The 18,766-nt window shown below is 38.4% G+C and overlaps 1 protein-coding gene across 2 annotated transcripts in view; it reads left to right on the plus strand.

Moving 5' to 3' along the window:
* LOC128011066 (laminin subunit alpha-5) overlaps positions 1–18,766 on the plus strand; it is a 69,437-nt gene that overhangs the window by 8,765 nt on the left and 41,906 nt on the right. For both annotated transcript variants that reach the window (XM_052593117.1, XM_052593118.1), the window contains exons 3-6: positions 15,357–15,474; positions 16,209–16,327; positions 16,496–16,666; positions 16,781–16,878. In XM_052593117.1, coding sequence (XP_052449077.1) covers positions 15,357–15,474; positions 16,209–16,327; positions 16,496–16,666; positions 16,781–16,878 — 506 coding nt within the window. The remainder of the gene's footprint in view (positions 1–15,356; positions 15,475–16,208; positions 16,328–16,495; positions 16,667–16,780; positions 16,879–18,766) is intronic.

Below are 18,766 nucleotides of genomic sequence, written 5' to 3' on the forward strand. Positions count from 1 at the left end.
GGGGACTAAAGTGCCCCATTGTGTGCCATGCGCAGAGATGGGCATGATGCCAGTCTTGAGAGCCGGACCGAAACTAACGTTTTCCTCTCATTGAGTAAGGACTAAGTTTATCCAATAGCAAGGCTGTAGAGCTGGATGTATTGATATCTGACTCATTTTTTCTCTCTCTTGGTCAGTTGCTCTCTCTATCATTGCTTGGCATTAGTTTTCCTGCCATTGTTGAGATCATGTGATCAGGAGCTAGCTTAAAGAGACAGTTCACCCAAAATGTCAATCCAAAAATGCATGATTTACTTTCTTCTGTTGAATATAAAAGAAGACATTTTAAAGAATGTTTCAATTAATTTTTGTTCTTGTAATAAAAGTCAGTGGGGTCCAAAGTAAAATAAATCCCTTTGACTTTCACTATATGAACAAAACACTTTTAATCTTTTTCAAAAATCTTCTTTTGTCTTCCTTCCTTACATGAAAGAAAGTCATACAGATTTGGAAAGGGTAGGAACATGCATTGATTTTCATGCATTTTTTGTATGTACAGTTTTTCCACTGACACTTATATTATGCCTCAGGTACAAGATCTACCTTGTCAAAGTTTGTGTGTGTGTGTGTGTGCGTGTGTGTTTTCCATAGTCTCAGCCTATGGGACATCCCAGTGTGTGGCCTGCATACCTTGGCAAACAAAGTTCCCTTTGTGCAGTTCTCAGCATCTTCCCTTGCTTTACCTTTACTTTTTTCCAATGGAAAACATGACAAGCTTTCTATCTGTCAGACCTGTAGAACAATATCCAGAATGAGAGGATATTATGAATAATGTCTCTTCTGAGATACTTTTGCTCTTATGCATGCATCTTATGATGCACCAGCACCTCTCTTCTTGCATTCCTTCTTCACTCTCTTTTTCTGTTTAAACTGAAATTCTCTCGTTCACATCTGACAACGCAAACGTGCATATACCTTATTCTTACCCACACTTTCATCATGTATGAAAAGTATGAAAATGGACCTGTAAATGGGAGAGAGAGAACAAAAGACAATATTGCACAATCTGACCGTAATAGTAGGGAACCATGGAGACAAGTGCACAAGAATAAACTTTTTATGATCCAATCTTTCCTGTTAGTCAGAGCCCTAGTTGCCCTTTCGTTTAATACGGGCAGGCTTGTACAAAACAGACGTCCATGAAAGTGTCTCGTGCGTGAGTGTGAACCATCGTTAATTCAGAAACAGCAGGAATCTGAACTCCTGGCCTAGATACTTCAGAGCCCTCTACCTCGACTTTAGCCATCGATCATGACAGACGGTTTTGTCTCTGGTTTTTATGCAGCTTCTTTCCCCCAGCATCCCTGTCGGCAGCGGCCCCATTTAAATCCCAGATGCATATATCTTCACTGACACCGAGCACACTGCTGACCTCTGCTCACCTCCTATGATTTATTAAAGGGGCCTACACGTTTGTAGCATCTTATTATTTCCCAGATGTCCACTTTTAATGTTCGGAAAGGCTTCTGGCGCCAAAAACAGTTGTAATTTTGATATACATTAGGCGTTTTGCCATTGAATGCAGTATTTTCTAACTGAGATCATCTCCTCATGTATCCTCAAACTAGTAGCACTGATTCAGCTTTTTTTCTTTTTCTATCTCTTCCCTTCCTGGTTTCAGTCTTGAACAGACTGCTCTTATCTCCTTTCGTGGCTGTTAGTGTCACAAAGCAGTTCAGAGTTTCCTCCACTCCCTTATCAAATATTAGCAGAGCATTTCAACAGCATTTTTTTTGAGAAGAGAGGATTAGGAGAAGTTCACTCGTCTTCATTATGAAACGTTCAGGAGTTCAAGGAGAGGATGTTGACAAAGAAGTGAGGTTAACATGACAATAGTCAGGAATAGTGAAACTGAAGATAAGATTGGCTGATTTTTGTTCAAACTTCAGGGTCAATAGTTAATTTCTGTTTCATTTAGCTCAGAAATTCCAAGTATTGTGAGGAAACACTTTGATATTAGACTTGTTTTCTGTGATATTATTGCTAAATGCTAGCACTGTAAATTGCTTCTTTTTTTCTGGATAATTGCTAATTAGTTTATCACAATAAATCATAATTATTTATCATTATTTAAATTATTGGCTGAGAAAATCCTGATTAATTCCAGTATTTTTCATGAGATTATTTTGGTTAATCCATTAAATTAGCATGTTAATTTTATATCCATTTCCTGAATAATCTTTAGTCATCAACTTTAACAAAAGCATGCTTGTAGATCTGAAAGCAGTTGAAAGCTTCATGTCACATAGGAATGAATGAGAACAATTCACACCTCCTCAGGGATCCTCATGTTCCCCTCCTTCTAAGCCATGAGGTAGCCTTCAAGAAAAAATGTCAAACCCAAATGAACAATTGACCCCCAAAATAAGGCGGGAGATTTTGAGGTGGCTTGTGGGGGCTGTCGTAGTGGTTTTCAAACAGAAATGTGGCCGAGTTCAGCAACGCCCCTGATTCCTGTTGAAACCTGTGCCTTCATGCTGTAGAGAAAGAAACCCACCTCCACATCCCCAGGACCTCTCTCACACCTCAGACAAAAGGGAGGTCCTGCAGCCTTTCAGCGGATAGGTACACAAACCTGCATTGTGACCTTGCTTATCTCTGAGCCTTGTGTGCAAGATATCTCTCATTCGCAGGCGACACGTCTACAGATTAGGTTTTAAGACCTATCAGTGCTTCAGAAGTCTGCTGATTAACTGCCAGTGGCAAACCAAAGCTGACCGATGGAATGTTCAGTCAAGAACATGTTGATCTAAAATGTTCCTTTTTTGGTTTGTTAGATAAAGGATACTGGTTTCATTAAACCAGAGTTCAAGCTCATGTTCACACATTAGGAGCACATTATCTTTATACTATAGCTGTGAATAAAGGTGAGTGAAGTGTGTTGTGGCGAGGTAAAATCCTCTGGTCATTTTTTAAAGGGAAACTCTGACTGGCGTCAGAAGATGATCTTAATGCTGTGTTGTAAATAAGCTCATACCAGCCACTGCCGGTCAGGATAGTGAACCAGTTATTTGACCAATATATAGTAGCCCAAAAAAATATTTGGACTCTTCTGAACACCTGAATTTCCTTAGCACTAGATACAAAATAAGAAGTAGCATCAGTAAACACTTGAAAAAAAAGTAGATTTTTTTGTGGATGTATATTTCTCTTAAGTTCACGCAGGTGTCTTAGAAGAATAACCACTGGTGTAGTTCATGTTGTTAACATACAATGTCCAAAACGCTTTATCTTCATTTGAAATCTATATTTGTTTCACATTTTTAAGCGCAACAAACTTTCTTCTGTAATAAGTTTTTCCTGAAATCATTACTTGCGCTATACTTTTTAAAAATAAAGAATATCTTGTTTTGATACTTGTTGTAATATTTTGTTTTTATATTATGACATCGAATGGAATCCATGTGCTTTTTTACAGTTTTAAATGTGGCTTAAGTGTCCAAAGACTTTTTGGGGCTTCTGTGAAACAGTGCCAATATTGATGTTCAGTTTTTCAACTATAGTACCGTATTTTTCGGTCTATAAGTCACACCTGAGTATAAGTCGAATCAGTCCAAAAATACGTCATGATGAAGAAAACAACATATAAGCCGCATTGGACTATAAGTCGCATTTATTTAGAACCAAGTGAAAACATTACCGTCTACAGCCGCGAGAGGGCGCTCTATGTCTTCAGTGTAGACTACAGGAGCACTGAGCGCCCTCTTGTGGCTGTAGACAGTAATGTTTTCTATTGGTTCATTTATCTTGGTTAATTTCTCTCGGTTCATGTCAAATTAATTTTTATAAATAAGTCGCACCTGACTATAAGTCGCAGGACCAGCCAAACTATGAAAAAAAGTGCGACTTATAGTCCGGAAAATACGGTAATTCACTGGGATCCCTTTTATAATTATTTCCCCCCCCCTCAGGTTATGAATTGATAGCCCATGTGACTTTTCACAGCTATATTGTTAAATTCATCTTTAGTCGTCATTGAGCTAAAAACTGTCTCAAACCAGCTACCATGTTTTTTTCTAGATTTTCCAGGATGACTAGTGGTGTAAACAGAAGTCTCAGAGCACGTTCCCCTTTAGACTGAGATTACTAGCATTGCACTTGACCAGAATGTTATTTGAGTTTTCCATATTTCATTTCTCAGCAGCTCTTAGTCATTTGAATGAGCTGACATTATAAAGTCAGGCTATTAATAGTTTAATGCTAATGTGATCGGTTCACGCACAAAAGTTTCTTTCTACATTTCGGGCACATTGGTGTAAAGTTCAGCGTCTCAGGCCCTGATGTCTCATATTATTTCCTCTGATGAATAGATGCGAATTCACACTCAGCACTGCTGACAGCAACAAGTACACAGTGAATCATTACATAGAAATAGAATTATTCAGCATTTGCTTCAATGCACTACATTTTAGCTCCTTGTGGGCATTCTTGCCCTTTCATCTTTCTCTCGTTCTTTCCCTTTTTTGTACTTGAATCCTTCCTCTCCACACTGATAGATGATAGTGTTTTTTGGAGGGTTTAAAGTAAAGGTTCCTGAAAAGATGGGAAAGGATAGAGTGAACGCGAGAACCGAGCACTGGCCTTGTTAATGAGAGAGTAAATGTTTGTTTTTGTCAGGTCAACAAGAGCTGTTGTTGGAGTCTTTCATCCATTCAATGGCTCATTGGTTGGGTTGGGCCTGAGAGGGGAGGGGAAGTGTGTTTGTTGCGGAGAGGGGGTCACTTTGGTTAAGGGGCAAATAGAGGGATATAAATACCTTTCCCCCTTCCTTTGCCCTGAGGGGGGCTTTTTTTCACTGGCCTTTCTCTTTTTTTTAGGCCCCACTTTTAATCAAGAGACAGAGAAACTGGGCAGCCAAAAAAGTGAAGGAGGCACTTTAAAAGTAGATTTCAGCATGCCATTGATGCCCATGAGATCAGCTATATTCTGTATGTCGTCTATATAGTGTACAATAGATGCATTAAAACATGGCACCACAGTTTTGATATAAATTTCCAGGGTGTCCTTTAAGAGGATTTCTAAACTCTGCCCCCAAGCTTGAGAACCCAGGAGAGGAATGACAGAAAGAGTGATGAGTCCATGCCTCTCCCTGAAGCAGCTATTCCTAAATTTGACTTGGGGGTACATGCTTGTAAAAGCACATCAATCCTCAAACCTTGTATTTTGTGTATTTTGAGGCAGTTTCCACAAAAAGGACCGGGCAGATACTTTAATAGCAAGAGCATGCAAGTTTGCTGAATTCCTGGTTGATTTGGAGGAGATTTGCAATGGAAACTAAAAGAGAGCAAATGCTTTTTTCCCGTATTTCACAACATTGCCTATTCTTCCTTGTATTTATGGATTCCATCAAGCCTCAGTAATCTTCAGATGTCGTCATCAGTATGAGTGATCAGGGATTTTTTCAATACATTTCTATGGTAACGTGTGTCAGTCATCGCAATTTCGGTTTCAACCCGGAATTAAATTTATTGTTGCCATTCCCAATCCACTTTTGAATGCTCTTCTTTAGTAGCATGTTTTCATATCTGTAGTATTTCAGCATAATATTGTGTATGTAAATTATATATTTATTATGAGCATTTTTACACACACACACGCACGCACGCACACACACACACACACTAACTGGATAATTAATTTATAATTAATGTATCTTAGAACATTCACAGCTGTGCAGCATTTGTTGTTTTTTAAATTAAGATTTTTCAATTGATCACACTGATGACATCACAGCCAGGATTCCAAGCGGAAGCTTTAAATAGAGCATGTGTACCTCAGAGCCTCATAATAGCAGGAGATGAGTCAGGACATCAGTTCTATGTCTTCTACAGATAACAAGAGCAGTTTGTAGTTTATTATATTAGTATCTAGCTGAGATGGCTGAAGGTGACTTTTCTGATGATAACCTCCTTCAAGTTGTCATTCAGTTCAATGAGGCCGATGAGTTATTCTTGATGGAATTTTGGCCACAATATGTGATTAACGCAACAATCATAGACCGGGATACCCGTAGGGCACTTCCACAAATACGCATACCGCGTCGCTTTACTGCTGTTAATGCAGGTTTTTTTGTAGACTTGCTTCGAAGATCCCTCAATCAGCTCGCTAGATATCCCCTGACTCCTGGTCCTTACCACAATCCGTTGCTCTACATGCTGGCCTGGAATGCAGATTACTGGTCCATTGCTGTTTATGCATCAGGGGAGGCCTTGGAAATCGCATTTTTTCCTGTGTATATTAATACCCCATCTACGAGTGAGTCCAGCACAGATGACGAACAGCCTGGACCTTCTAATCTGGTCAGCAACAGTGAGGCCAGAGCTGGAGGACCATCTACGAGTGAGTCCAGCACAGACGACGAACAGCCTGGACCTTCTAATCTGGTCAACAGTATTGAGCACAGAGTTGGAGGATCTAGAACTTCTGCTGACCAAAGCTCAGGCAGTCGGGTTAAGACGAGACAGGGCTTTAAAAGAAAAAGAGAGCATGGCAGGACAGAAAGCCGACTCCAGAAAAAGAGGAGACTAGACCACAACCCTAATTCTCTTACAATGTTTATGGATAACTCACCAGAAGCACGTTGGGAGACACATATGAGTAGATCCAGCACAGATGATGAACAGCCTGGACCTTCAAACCTGGTCAACAGTAGTAAGGCCAGAGCTGGAGGATCCAGAACACCTGACAGGTCGGAGAGGAGAGGAAGGAAAAGGTGGAGACCAGACCACTGGTCTGATTCTGATACTTCAAGTGATTCCCTCAGCTCAGGCTTTGCTTCTCCAGCATTACTTGAAGAAACATCTAGTGATGATGAACAGCCTGACCCTTCTCACAGAGAGAACAGTGAGGCCACAGCATCTGCTGACCATATTAAACAGGGAGTAAAAAGAAAAAGAAAGATTTCTGAGCTGCCAGACACTCAAAGCAAAAGGAGACCAGACCAGCAGTCTGATACATTAATGGATTCCCTGATGTATATTAGTACCCCACCAGCAACATGTCTTTCCAATAAAGATGATGAACCGTCCCAGCTGGTCAACATCAGTGAGGTCAGAGCTGAAGGATCGAGAGCTCCTTCTGACCAAAGCTCAGACAGTCAGGATGAGATGAGACGAGGAGTAAAAAGAAAAAGAAAGACTTCTAGCAGGTCCGAAAGTAGAGAAGATGCAAAGAATCGATTAGACCACCATTCTGGTTCTGATTCAGATGATGACCAGGCTGACCCTTCTGTCAGAGACAATAATGAAGCCAGAGCTGGAGGATCCAGAGCACCTTCTGACCAAAGCTCAGGTAGTCAGATGGAGACGAGACGGGGCTTAAAAAGAAAAAGAAAGACTTCTGACAGGACAGAAAGCGGAGAAAAAAAACCGAGGTGATAAATAAGACATGGTGTTTTTTAACACATAACACACTGTATCTGCAAAATTAATTTAAGGTAATATTATTTTAGCTATGTTGGAAACGCACACTGAATTGCATAATCTAGTAAAAATAGAATTTACTTTATAACTCGGGATGTCACAAAGTTTGGCAGATTTTGGATGAATTAATCAAACGTACAGCTGTACACTTAATCAAATCGTGATATGGATTCTATATGAAAAAATGAGACGTGCGGTTTTGTAAACTAAAGCACATACTAAATAACATGTGACTGTTGTTGTATTGAATTAAAACAAAACAATTTATTTGCAAGATTCCCTGAAAATCATTTGTGTTAGACTTTGTTTGTTAATTGTTGTTTGTTGTTTGTTGTTTGTTAAATGAATAAAGATCTTGCACATGATTTGAGCTCTTCTTGCATCATTTCAGTGCTCAGTCACAACTGTTCCGTCTTTATGCGGATCTAAACCACAAATGAAAACTGGTCGCAGCTGAGACTGAACCATGTCTAATATAGCACTACGGTGATTCATGGTGCTGAATGAGAGGGCACCTGCCTTCACCACATCTAACCTCTCAGTGAGTTCCCAGATGAGCACAAAAGGCTTTCTGACTCACTGGGCAGGAGGGCCTTGCCTCTGGTTTCCTGCTTCCTCTTTCAGGAACTTTCAATGGCAGAGGAGCTGGGGGTCCACTAATGATTCAAGACTCTTAATGCTTGATCAAGGTTATACACAGAGCCCATACATTCACTTTTATTTAAAGACTTCACTAAGCAGGGCAGGGAGATAGAGAGAGACTTCTGAGGTTACTTCATGAGTTGTATTTACCTCAGATTGTCCTTTTTAGTCTGTTTCTGAGTGTAATTATGCTGCACTTAAGAAAAACAGGCTCATGCAGATTAATCTGTAGGTTATATCAAAGTTCCTCAAATCTTGCCCTGGAGGGTCTAGTTTAGTTTAGTTGGAGTTTAGCTCCAACATGTGATTTTGTAATGATCCTGAAGACATTGATTAGCATGCTCAGGTGTGTTAGATTAATGTTAGAGCTAAACTCTGCAGCAAAGTGGATCCCATGAGCCAGATTTGAGGATCCCTGGGCTATATGGTCAGGTGGGGATTTTTTCTTTCTGCAGGTTACATCAATGCGCCAGTATTGGCAAAAAGTGACTGTTTTTATCCTATGAGTCATTGAATCATTCATTTAATTGAACGGTTCAAAAACGCAGATCCATTCAGGAATTAAAAAAAAAGTGATTGACTTTATAACTGAGTTATTGAATCATTCATTATGTTTCCTTCAAATATCTTCAGATACTTATTAACCTACTGTAAGTGACAAACCATGCATTAAAAAAGGGAATCATTAAATCAATTTATTTGTTCAAAAATTCAGGAATTAAACAAGTGATTGTCTTTTTCAAGTGATTTCTTTACCCTTTGTGGTCTTTAAATACTAAAAGTACCTGAAACATGTTACACTTGGTTTCATTTGTTTGGGAGAGCCATGAGAACTCCCTTTGAGTCCAGTGTGTGTGTGTTTGTGTGTGTTAGAGCAGATTAGACACTCTGGCAGGGACATCTAATTAGAGTCTGGACAGCATCGGTGACACAGAAAACACCCACTGATCTTTCCCAGAGACTCGCTGGAGAAGCTAAGAGTAGAACCTTCAGGTTGAACACTGAACTAGCAACAATTACCCACTTGGGAATTTACAAATCCCACCATCTCAACCCTCCCTCATACCCCGTAGCAAGCATTCCCAAATCCATTCATGGTCCTCAAAGGAATTCCTAATCAGCACTGCTGGAATGCTCAAATTAGCCCTTTTGCAGCAGGGGAGGATGGGATTCAGGCATGCAGAGCAGGTGTGAGCAGATGACCATCCTTCAAACTCATCTTACCCCTCCTCATGTGCCTTAGGGCTGATAACACACACATACACACACATACACTAATATCTGAGCTGCCCATCCAGTATCCCCAGGAAATGAGGTGTGATTATACATGTCATCGGTGACATCCTTCTGTCTAGAAGTTGAGAGCTGATGAACAGCATGTTGTTTCTTCATACTCCACTGTCTGCAGGAATGATGTAAGCTCACATGAGAACAAGAGCTCTCTTGTCAGCGAGGGCTTATTGCAGTATAGATTTCTTTCAGTTGTGTTGTGCTTTCTGAATAGTCCCGCACTGGGTCCGTGAGGCACACCTGTTTGTGAATGTTGGTATTTCTTTATGAGATGTTTGCACCTCTGGACATTTTTATAGCATGTGGTTAAGTAGTTTGTCTGCAGTAGCCAACTCTTACATTTGACTATAGGTCAGCTCAATCTCAGGTACATTTAGATGGTCATGGCTCAAAGTAGGATTTGAAACGTATATAAAATACATTTTAATCTTGAAATATTAAATTGGTTTAATCTTAAAATATTTTACATTTCTATCTATCTATCTATCTATCTATCTATCTATCTATCTATCTATCTATCTATCTATCTATCTATCTATCTATCTATCTATCTATTTCAGAATCTTTAATTAATTTATTAAACAGCATTGATTTGAAATAAGAAATCTAAAAATTACAATTAACGTTCACCTGACCATCTGGAATCTGGTAAGAGCCACCACAAGATGTCTGGAGATAGTGCCGCTCCGGCAAGCCAAAGTGGTAAACAGCCACAGTGTAGGTATGAATTTAAGTCTTTTGTATGTTTAAAAAAATATCAATACTTGATGCCAGAGTATCGATAACTTCTCGCGGCTGGAAATATCTTGATAAATCGTTACATTGATTTATCATCCTAGCCCTACTACGCATGTTCACACTTGCTCAGATGCTTACAGTAGCTAGAGTTCAGCTACGGATAAGCATGGTGTGTCAGGAAACACATTTATGTACGTGTAAGCACAAACGCTTGCAGATATATTTAGCTTACATTACTCTTTCTATTGTCTTATCCTCTGTCTGCTCTGTATTACTTGTCCTTGTCTTATCTCAACTCACTATCACTTACTGACATGAGTGCCTTGAGGAGCCAAAAATGCTTTATCTGTACCCATGTGTCTCTTATTTTGTTTATTTATTTATTAAAATTTATTTGAAAAAGGACCATGTACAATTTGAACATAAATGTTTCATTTCATGCACAGAACTTTGCTGATAGCTAATTTTCATTTGCGGTCCCTCAGGCAGATAATCACAAGTTAACATAAAAACAACAAAAACATGGAATACAGTAATACTTATACACATCCTATCAGAGCCAAAAAAGAACCGTAAAGATAGTGTTCAGTTAAACCACAACTGTGTCAGTGTTTACAGATTTGAGATGATTTGTATGGTCGGTGTCTTTTATAAACTGATCTATGCTGTAATCTTGATTTGTATCTTCTTTTTTTCAAGGCATTTTTCAGTTGCATAATTAGTGGTTTTGCTCAGTATCATTACAATAACTTGTACTTGGGCGTAATAATTGGAAGAAATGTTTGAGTTTATATATATTCTTCTTAAAATTTTACTTTTTTTTAAAAGGCACTTGTGGTACATTCTTGTGCCTTGAAGTAGCAAAAGTATCCAGTATGCCCTGAGGTTACATGTAGGAAGATGCAAGAAGATCCTCTAGAGTCTGAGCTGTTTTGTAAGTGTGTAGCTGTGAATTGATAGCAGTAAACACAGCTCTCACAGGCATGTGTGGAATGGGCTGTAAGGGTGGGAGCTGTTACTCCCCATCACAATCTGTCTCTAGGGAGCAGCAGCTGTGTTTGACCTTTGAACTCTGGAGTGACCCTTCGCAGGTTCACTTCAGCCACCCATGTACATACCAGCTCACCATGGTGCAGGATTTGTGACGTGTGTGTGACTGGACTCTCGCAGCTGTTATGGCATCCCCTGTTGTCATGGTTATCCCTCCGTCTCCTGCTCTCCCCATAAGCAGGCCATTATTCCGGAGTGGGAACGCCGAGGTTGTGGAACGTCTGTGGAGAATCAGTTCCTTTCCTCTGAATTCCTACAGAGCAACACTGACGTCTGTACTCAGACAGAAGCTTACATCATGCCAGGATGTGGTGTAGAGATAAAAAATGGGTCCCACTTTTTTATTAGGTGGCCTTAACTACAATGTACTTACATTCAAACATAAGTACAATATATTTGTATTAACTGCATCGTATTAAATTATTAATTTTAATGTTAGTACATAGTAGTTAACGCCACCTAATATAACGTGGGACCAAAACATGGAGTGATGGGAGGAAGAAAAGGATAGGAGGAATAGAGGGAGGGAGAGAAAAGTCTCTTAAAAAAACATGTTTAAAGTTATACCAAAAAAGTGCCTGTCTTTGAACTGATGACTTGTTGTTTTTGATTATTCATAAAGGGCTGTTGTTGCTAGACTAAATTTGTTATTTTAATTGTTTGGAAGTTTGAAACTATTTCATTCAAGTTTTTTTTAAAGTTTGATTTTTAAAGTTTGAAAAAATCTGGCATAAAATACAGCACTTGGAAGAAGGAAAAAAACTTAAATCTGTCAAATGTAAATCTGATTCAAAATTCTAAAGTTGTATTTTTGCAAACTTTTTTTTTCTTTTTTGTTTTTTTTTTTTACTTTTTTCTAGATGTTTTTTTTTGTCTTTCAATTTTTATAATAAAAAATATATATATCAAAAGGGATTAATGGATTCATAATCTCCTTTTTATTATTCTAATAATGGATATACTTTAATCTTGGTAATAATATTTTTTGACTTATGAAAAATTGCTTGCAATATTCTTTATGCATAAGTCAGTGGTTCTCAAAGTATAGTACACAGAGGAATCACTAAATTAAATGCAATTAATGTTAAAACATGATACATTTTAATTTAATATATTTTTTTATATTTAAGTACAGTCAAATTTTTATTTGACTTTTTGGCACTGTAGAGTGTTAATGTACAAGCTCTGTATTTGCAGTGTTAAAGTAGCTGATAACAGTAAATATTCTGATTAGGAATACATCTGCCTCATTTTTGAACTGTGCAGAGCTGAGCTGAATATGTAGGCCTACTATGCTACTGTAAATGCCAAAGTTATTTGAGGTGGTAGTCTGTAGTGGTTTGAGAACCACTGGTGTAATTCAATCTGTCTCTGAATATGATGATATGTGAAAATAAATAGCCAATTAACATTTAAGGCCCTAAGAAAAAATATAGTTTAAAATATGAGTGGGAAAGAGTATAGATGATGGTGAGGGGATGGAATGAATGTGACGTCCCTCTACACACTGGATTTCTGTCATGCTGAAGCATGTTCAGACACGCACACATCACCTCATCGATGCTGTTCACTTATACCTGCAACAAGCAAGAGTTTAACAGTGTTCTTGAGCCCTGTTGACCAAGGTATTAGCGGTTTCTCAGTTGCTTAATGATTGGCCAAGCATTCATGTGTCCTCTGACTGTGTGTTTCCACTCATATCACTATGGAAACACAAGAAATGCTGAAAGTGAGGAATTTATACAATCATTAAGCCCAAGGGAGTCTGGACACAACTAGGCTTTTGAGATTGAGTATTTCAAAAACACTTACCTCACGCTGCAGCAAACCCAGCCCAGCCAAACCAAACCAAATAAAACTCTGTCTCAGCAACGTATGTTTGCCAGTAAGTAACCACCAAAGAACCAAACCACTCGATGTAATCTCGTCATCTTCTAAAACCTTCTGCCTTGTGTTATTAATATACAGGTGCTGGTCATATAATTAGAATATCATCAAAAAGTTGATTTATTTCACTAATTCTATTCAAGAAGTAGGGGTTGTTTACACAACAACGTTTTCAACCAAAAACAGGAAACTATAATGCGTTTTGGCTGTTCGTTTTTTAATGACAACGGCATTTTGGGGACTGAAAATGCATACTTTTTTTATACTGAAATCTTTGAAAATGGTGGTGTCTTGCCGTGTTTAGTACATGTTAGGTAATGTAGACATGCGCGGTGTGTGTCCATTTTAAAAGCAAGCACGAACAAACATACACAACAATGGAAAAGTACATGGTAGTGTTGACTAATGCTTCTTCAGCAAAGTGTGGATTTACTTCACCAATATTACAACCAAAACTGGAGACATGTCATATAAAAAATATAATCGTACCTTCCTTAATGGTACTGTTTACTAATAAGGCGACAGCGCCAACTACTGGCCTGGCATATACGTACTACAGTATTTTTGGCCGTTTTCGCAGATATGTGTAATGAAAATCGTTTTGAAAATGTTGTGTATACGTGAAACTTTTTAAAAATGCAAAGGGAAAAACGTTTCCGTTTTCGACTACATCGTTGTTGTGTAAACGTAGCCTTAAGTTCAGGTTCATTCACACCCCTGTGACCAGCCGCCCGTCTGACGGATGGAAGAAAGAGCATCTGATCCCCATTTCAAAGAGCCCACCTTTCCACCTCCCCTCTTGCCTCAGATATTTCCACAGATGTGTTTTTGTTCTGTGTGTCTGTGAGGAGGCTTGCGTTGACAAAGGCCCCTGACGTGGCTGAAGTGCTTCTTTGTAGCAGAGGGTCTTTGGGGTTGCATTGCATTGAGGGGTTGTGAAAGTTAGTATAGATGTTGGGGGATGGTTTGTGTGTGTGTGTGTGTGTGTGTGTGTGTGTGTTGAAGGGGAGACTGTGTTGTCAGAGCTGAGGGGCTTAGAGAGGAAGTGGATGGATGTTTAAACATTAAGCCTGTGGCTTTCTTAAGGAAGACACATTTCCAGAGAGATTAGATGAAGAATGTCTGATGTTTATAGTAGGATGCTCTACTATGTATTGCTCTTATAGTTTTATCGGACTCGATGTGATGTTTTTTTTTGTTATATTTCCTCTCTCTCTACTAGATCAGCTGTTCCCATGTGAATGTGGCTTTGGTGTTTTGGGAGCGGTAGAGATAGTAAAACCAACACAAATTAATGTGTGGTGGAAATGTTTTAGCTTTCATCAGAAATGTTAGAGGGAAATGTGCCGTGAACACAGTATTTAAAATATTTATTATCTAATTCCATGATTTAAGTGCTATCTAGAAGAATGATAAAGTTCATACATATCTATCAATGTCTTTAGAAATGTTCAAAAATGTAATACTCATAATAATGCTTTTTTTTTTTTGTGGTATAATTGTCCTGAGATTATAATAAAGAGAAAAAGTTATTTTTGTAAGACTTATTAATAACTTAAAAATTATAAACTTGCTAGATGTGATAATTTATTATAATAGTTTTATATATTTATTTATTTATATGTTATTTATGTATATGTATATATATCAATCATTCATTTTCATTTATTATCATTGATAATTGATCATACACACACATCAAATAGCAGTCAGATATTTTGATGTTTTTTTGGTGATCAATGATAAATCTCACCATTACCTCAGCATTGCATCATTTAATAGCCCTCATCATGTCATTCCTTCCCTCCACCTCTCGTTCTCTCTGAAACCCAATGAGTGTGTGCTGATCGAGTGACGCTGCTGGAGAGAGTTCAGGGAAAACAGTCCAATTATGTCCATGTCTTTGATTAAGCCACTGTGGGAAAACATCTGTAAGCCTCTGCGACTTTATCGACCCGTCAGTCATGTAAAAACAACATTGCTTTGACATTAATATGAACTCACAGCCATAACTGATGCTTATTAATGCAGGCCCACTCCCATCAGACAGCGTGAGAGACAGGACTGATATGACAGAAGAGTTCAGCTGTTTTTGAGTTTGTATGTGATGACTTCATGTGGAAAGTTGCAGGACGTTTAAGGTGGTGGCTACGTCATCAACTTTATTATATTGGTGGTCGATCAATATGGGTTTAGACCAAGTGTACTGATTGCCGCTGTTACAGTTGAATGCAAATCAGATGTTATTCATATGTGAACTTACGTTGAAATTGGTTTTATTCTTTCCAGCTTTTCCATGTTGCATATGTGCTCATCAAGTTTGCCAACTCGCCCCGGCCGGACCTGTGGGTGCTGGAGCACTCCATTGACTTTGGGAAAACATATCAGCCATGGCAGTTCTTCGCCTGTGAGTATAACCAAAATTAGCATTTTAGCATTGTTCTTACGTGTTGTGTACTAAAAAACAACTTTGTGAAGAGCGTATGGCCTTCAGTGATGGGAATGAAAGTGTGGGTTAAGTGAGAAAGGTCAGGTTAGGCCAGTTCCCTCTGTTCTCTGGCATCCGTGTTTGCAACACACATATAGTGAGCTGTTTTGTTTGTCACCAAAGGCCATCGGTACTGTAGGTGGCAACACAATCCTGGCAACAAACCAGAGTCCTCGGCTGGCATTTGGAGGTTTGGCATTATCAGCATAATGAAACCTAAAATTCAGTTGTTTTGTTAAACTCACAATCCATCAGCCCACAGGCATACACAAAAAGCTGCAGAAAGATGGAGAGAAGAGAGCACAATGTGACAGATTACAGTGTGACTTTATAAGTGGTAGATGTTATAGATGACATTCAGTCTAGAGTCTCAGCCTTGCATTCATTATTAATAATAAATTATGTATTTTGTTGGAATGTTTTTTTAATTGCTTGTATATTTTTTATGTTTAATTAATAATCTTTATTATTTTGAATGGTATTTTTACTGTTATATTTTATACAATATAATTTAATATAAATATAATTTACATTTCTATTAATTAAAATTATTATGTTATTAAAATAAATGATTTTATTATTAAGTTATGTTCATGTTTCACATTTCCTTTGATATTTTCTCTGATTTCTCCGTGTCTCTGTTTTTGCTGCAGCCTCTAAGAGAGACTGTATCGAGCGGTTTGGCCAGAGGACTATCGAGAGGATCAACCATGATGACGATATCATCTGCACAACAGAGTACTCACGCATTGTCCCTTTGGAGAATGGAGAGGTACGGACACAGACAAACTCTGTCCAGACACTGACTCTTGCCCACTGACTTCATTTTCCTGCTCATATCTCTGTAGATGCACTTATAGTACTTATACTTTAGGTGTTATTGTGATATTGTGAGGTCTGACTTTTTCTGATTCCTTAATCACTCTCACACTTATTCCAGATTGTGGTGTCTCTGGTGAACGGACGTCCGGGTGCCATGAACTTCTCCTACTCTCCTGTTCTGAGGGAGTTCACCAAGGCCACCAACATCCGCCTGCGCTTCCTGCGCACCAACACGCTGCTGGGACACCTGATGGGCAAAGCCCTGAGAGACCCCACCGTCACACGAAGAGTAGGGTTCAGTTTTCATCAAATGACAGAAGTTGTCAAACAAAGCTCCATCAGATGCAGGTTTAAACCAGCAATTATTCTAACTGCAACATATTATCTGCATTTTTTTCTTCAGTATTACTACAGTATTAAGGACATCAGTGTTGGAGGGAGATGTGTGTGTAATGGCCACGCTGAGGCCTGTAATGCCCAAGATCCCAACGACCCATACAAGTAAGTGAATTTGAACAATATCTGAAGTCAGAAGTTACACCTTTGCACCATCAAACATGAACATCCTGCATGTGCCACAAGACGTTATACAAATATTACTTGCCTGTACCCCTTGTTTAACTACTGTTAAATAATTTATTTAATTATACTTCTATGCAGCAAGGATGCATTAAATTGATCAAAAGTAACTGAAGCCAAAATGTGCTTTTTACTGTTTTGTCGTTCTTTTAAAAATAAAATAAAATAATTATTATTATTTAAAAAACAACAGTTTAAAAATATTTACTTAACACCGAATGTATTTTTTTTGTAACATTCTAGCAGACATTATACCAACAAAGCACAATTTAAATTAAAATTAATATAAATAAATGGCCATTTTTGAGAATTGAATCAGGCATGTATTTTTATTTACTGTACAAATAAATGATGCCTTGCTGAGCAAACGAGACTTCTTTTAAAACATTAGAAAAATATTACAGATCCCAATTTGAAGTGGGAATAAATGTATTAATCGAGCTGTTGTAGGGTAATTATTATTAACATTATTATTGTCTTTTTCATTTTATTTTACAGAACGACAGTAAAATTACAATACTATCATTTATGAATGTCGGTGGAGTTGTTGCTTTTTCTCTGCTTTTATTTTGGCAGAAACCCGCAGGAAGATCTCAGTGCTTCTTTTTGTTGACAACAGCATGCAAATGTATAAATGATTCTCATTACGAATTTGGGAAGATGTCTTGGTAGCTCGCTCGCAGTTTTTCACAGAAACTTCACAGAATCCAACTGTCCCGAAACGTTTTAATAGTAGTGTAGTCATTTACAAATATTTTGCCATGTTGTTACCACTCAATTCCACGTAATGATGTCATTTAATAAAACTATAAGAGTTTGGTAAGATGCAATTACACTTCCATCATCAGTAAGCAAATGTTATTGCTACAGTCTCGCTTATATTCAAATATTTCACAGACTAAGATCTGAGGGCCATTTCTTTCTGTAAATGTGTGTGTGCCAAAGCAGGAGGCTGAAATCAAACACACTCATAATCTGCTCTTTCCTCTACCCCGCGGGTGTTAGATTTACCCTTAGTTTCCACTCGCACAGCAGACCACTAGCACAGGCACATACATGCTGCTCCAAGGAGTCTTCACTTGCTTGATTCTCATCTTTTTGCACATATTTTCACCGTACAATATTATATTACCTCAAGCACAACATTTTAACAAGAGCTATTATGTAATCCAGAGTTTTAGTAAATAACCACAGGGTCTCTAATGCCGCAAAACAACCAATGCCAGATCAGGATATTTGCACTGAGGTTTTCAGCTTGAAGGCTCCTAGTCAGAGCAGCTTTCTCTCAGGTTATTGTAAAACGTTTTGTAGAAGTTTGTGTGGAATGTGTCCAGTGGGTTGAGTTTTTTGCTGCTTTTATCATGTTCTGGAAGTTAAAGAGTAATGAAATCTTACAGACATTTAAGCGAAATCCTCAGAAGGATATGTTGTGTGGTCCTCTAGTGCAGCAGACCTTTGGACATAAAGCAGATCACGCTGTTTGTGTAATATTTCAGGAATCTTGAGAGATTTTCCTGGCTCTTTGTATGTCGTAATCAAGATATATCCGCCGGTCGTAGTTTTTGTCCCCGCTGATAAATAGTCTGATACTGTATTCGGTCATTCCACGGATTCCTGCAGCGTTCGGTGTGAGCAAACAGGAATATAAACCACCTGGAAGGTGTCAGATGTGTCCGTTTGAAAAAAGAAACTCTCCTGTGAGGGACTTATCAAAACCCAGAGGGTTAATAGAGATCATAGCAACAAGAAACAGATGCTAACATTGCGTTTGGAGAGGAGGGAGAGTTTTCATAACCTTCTTGGATCTCTG

Source organism: Carassius gibelio, chromosome B23 (genome assembly GCF_023724105.1).
Source record: "Carassius gibelio isolate Cgi1373 ecotype wild population from Czech Republic chromosome B23, carGib1.2-hapl.c, whole genome shotgun sequence".
NCBI lineage: Eukaryota > Metazoa > Chordata > Actinopteri > Cypriniformes > Cyprinidae > Carassius > Carassius gibelio.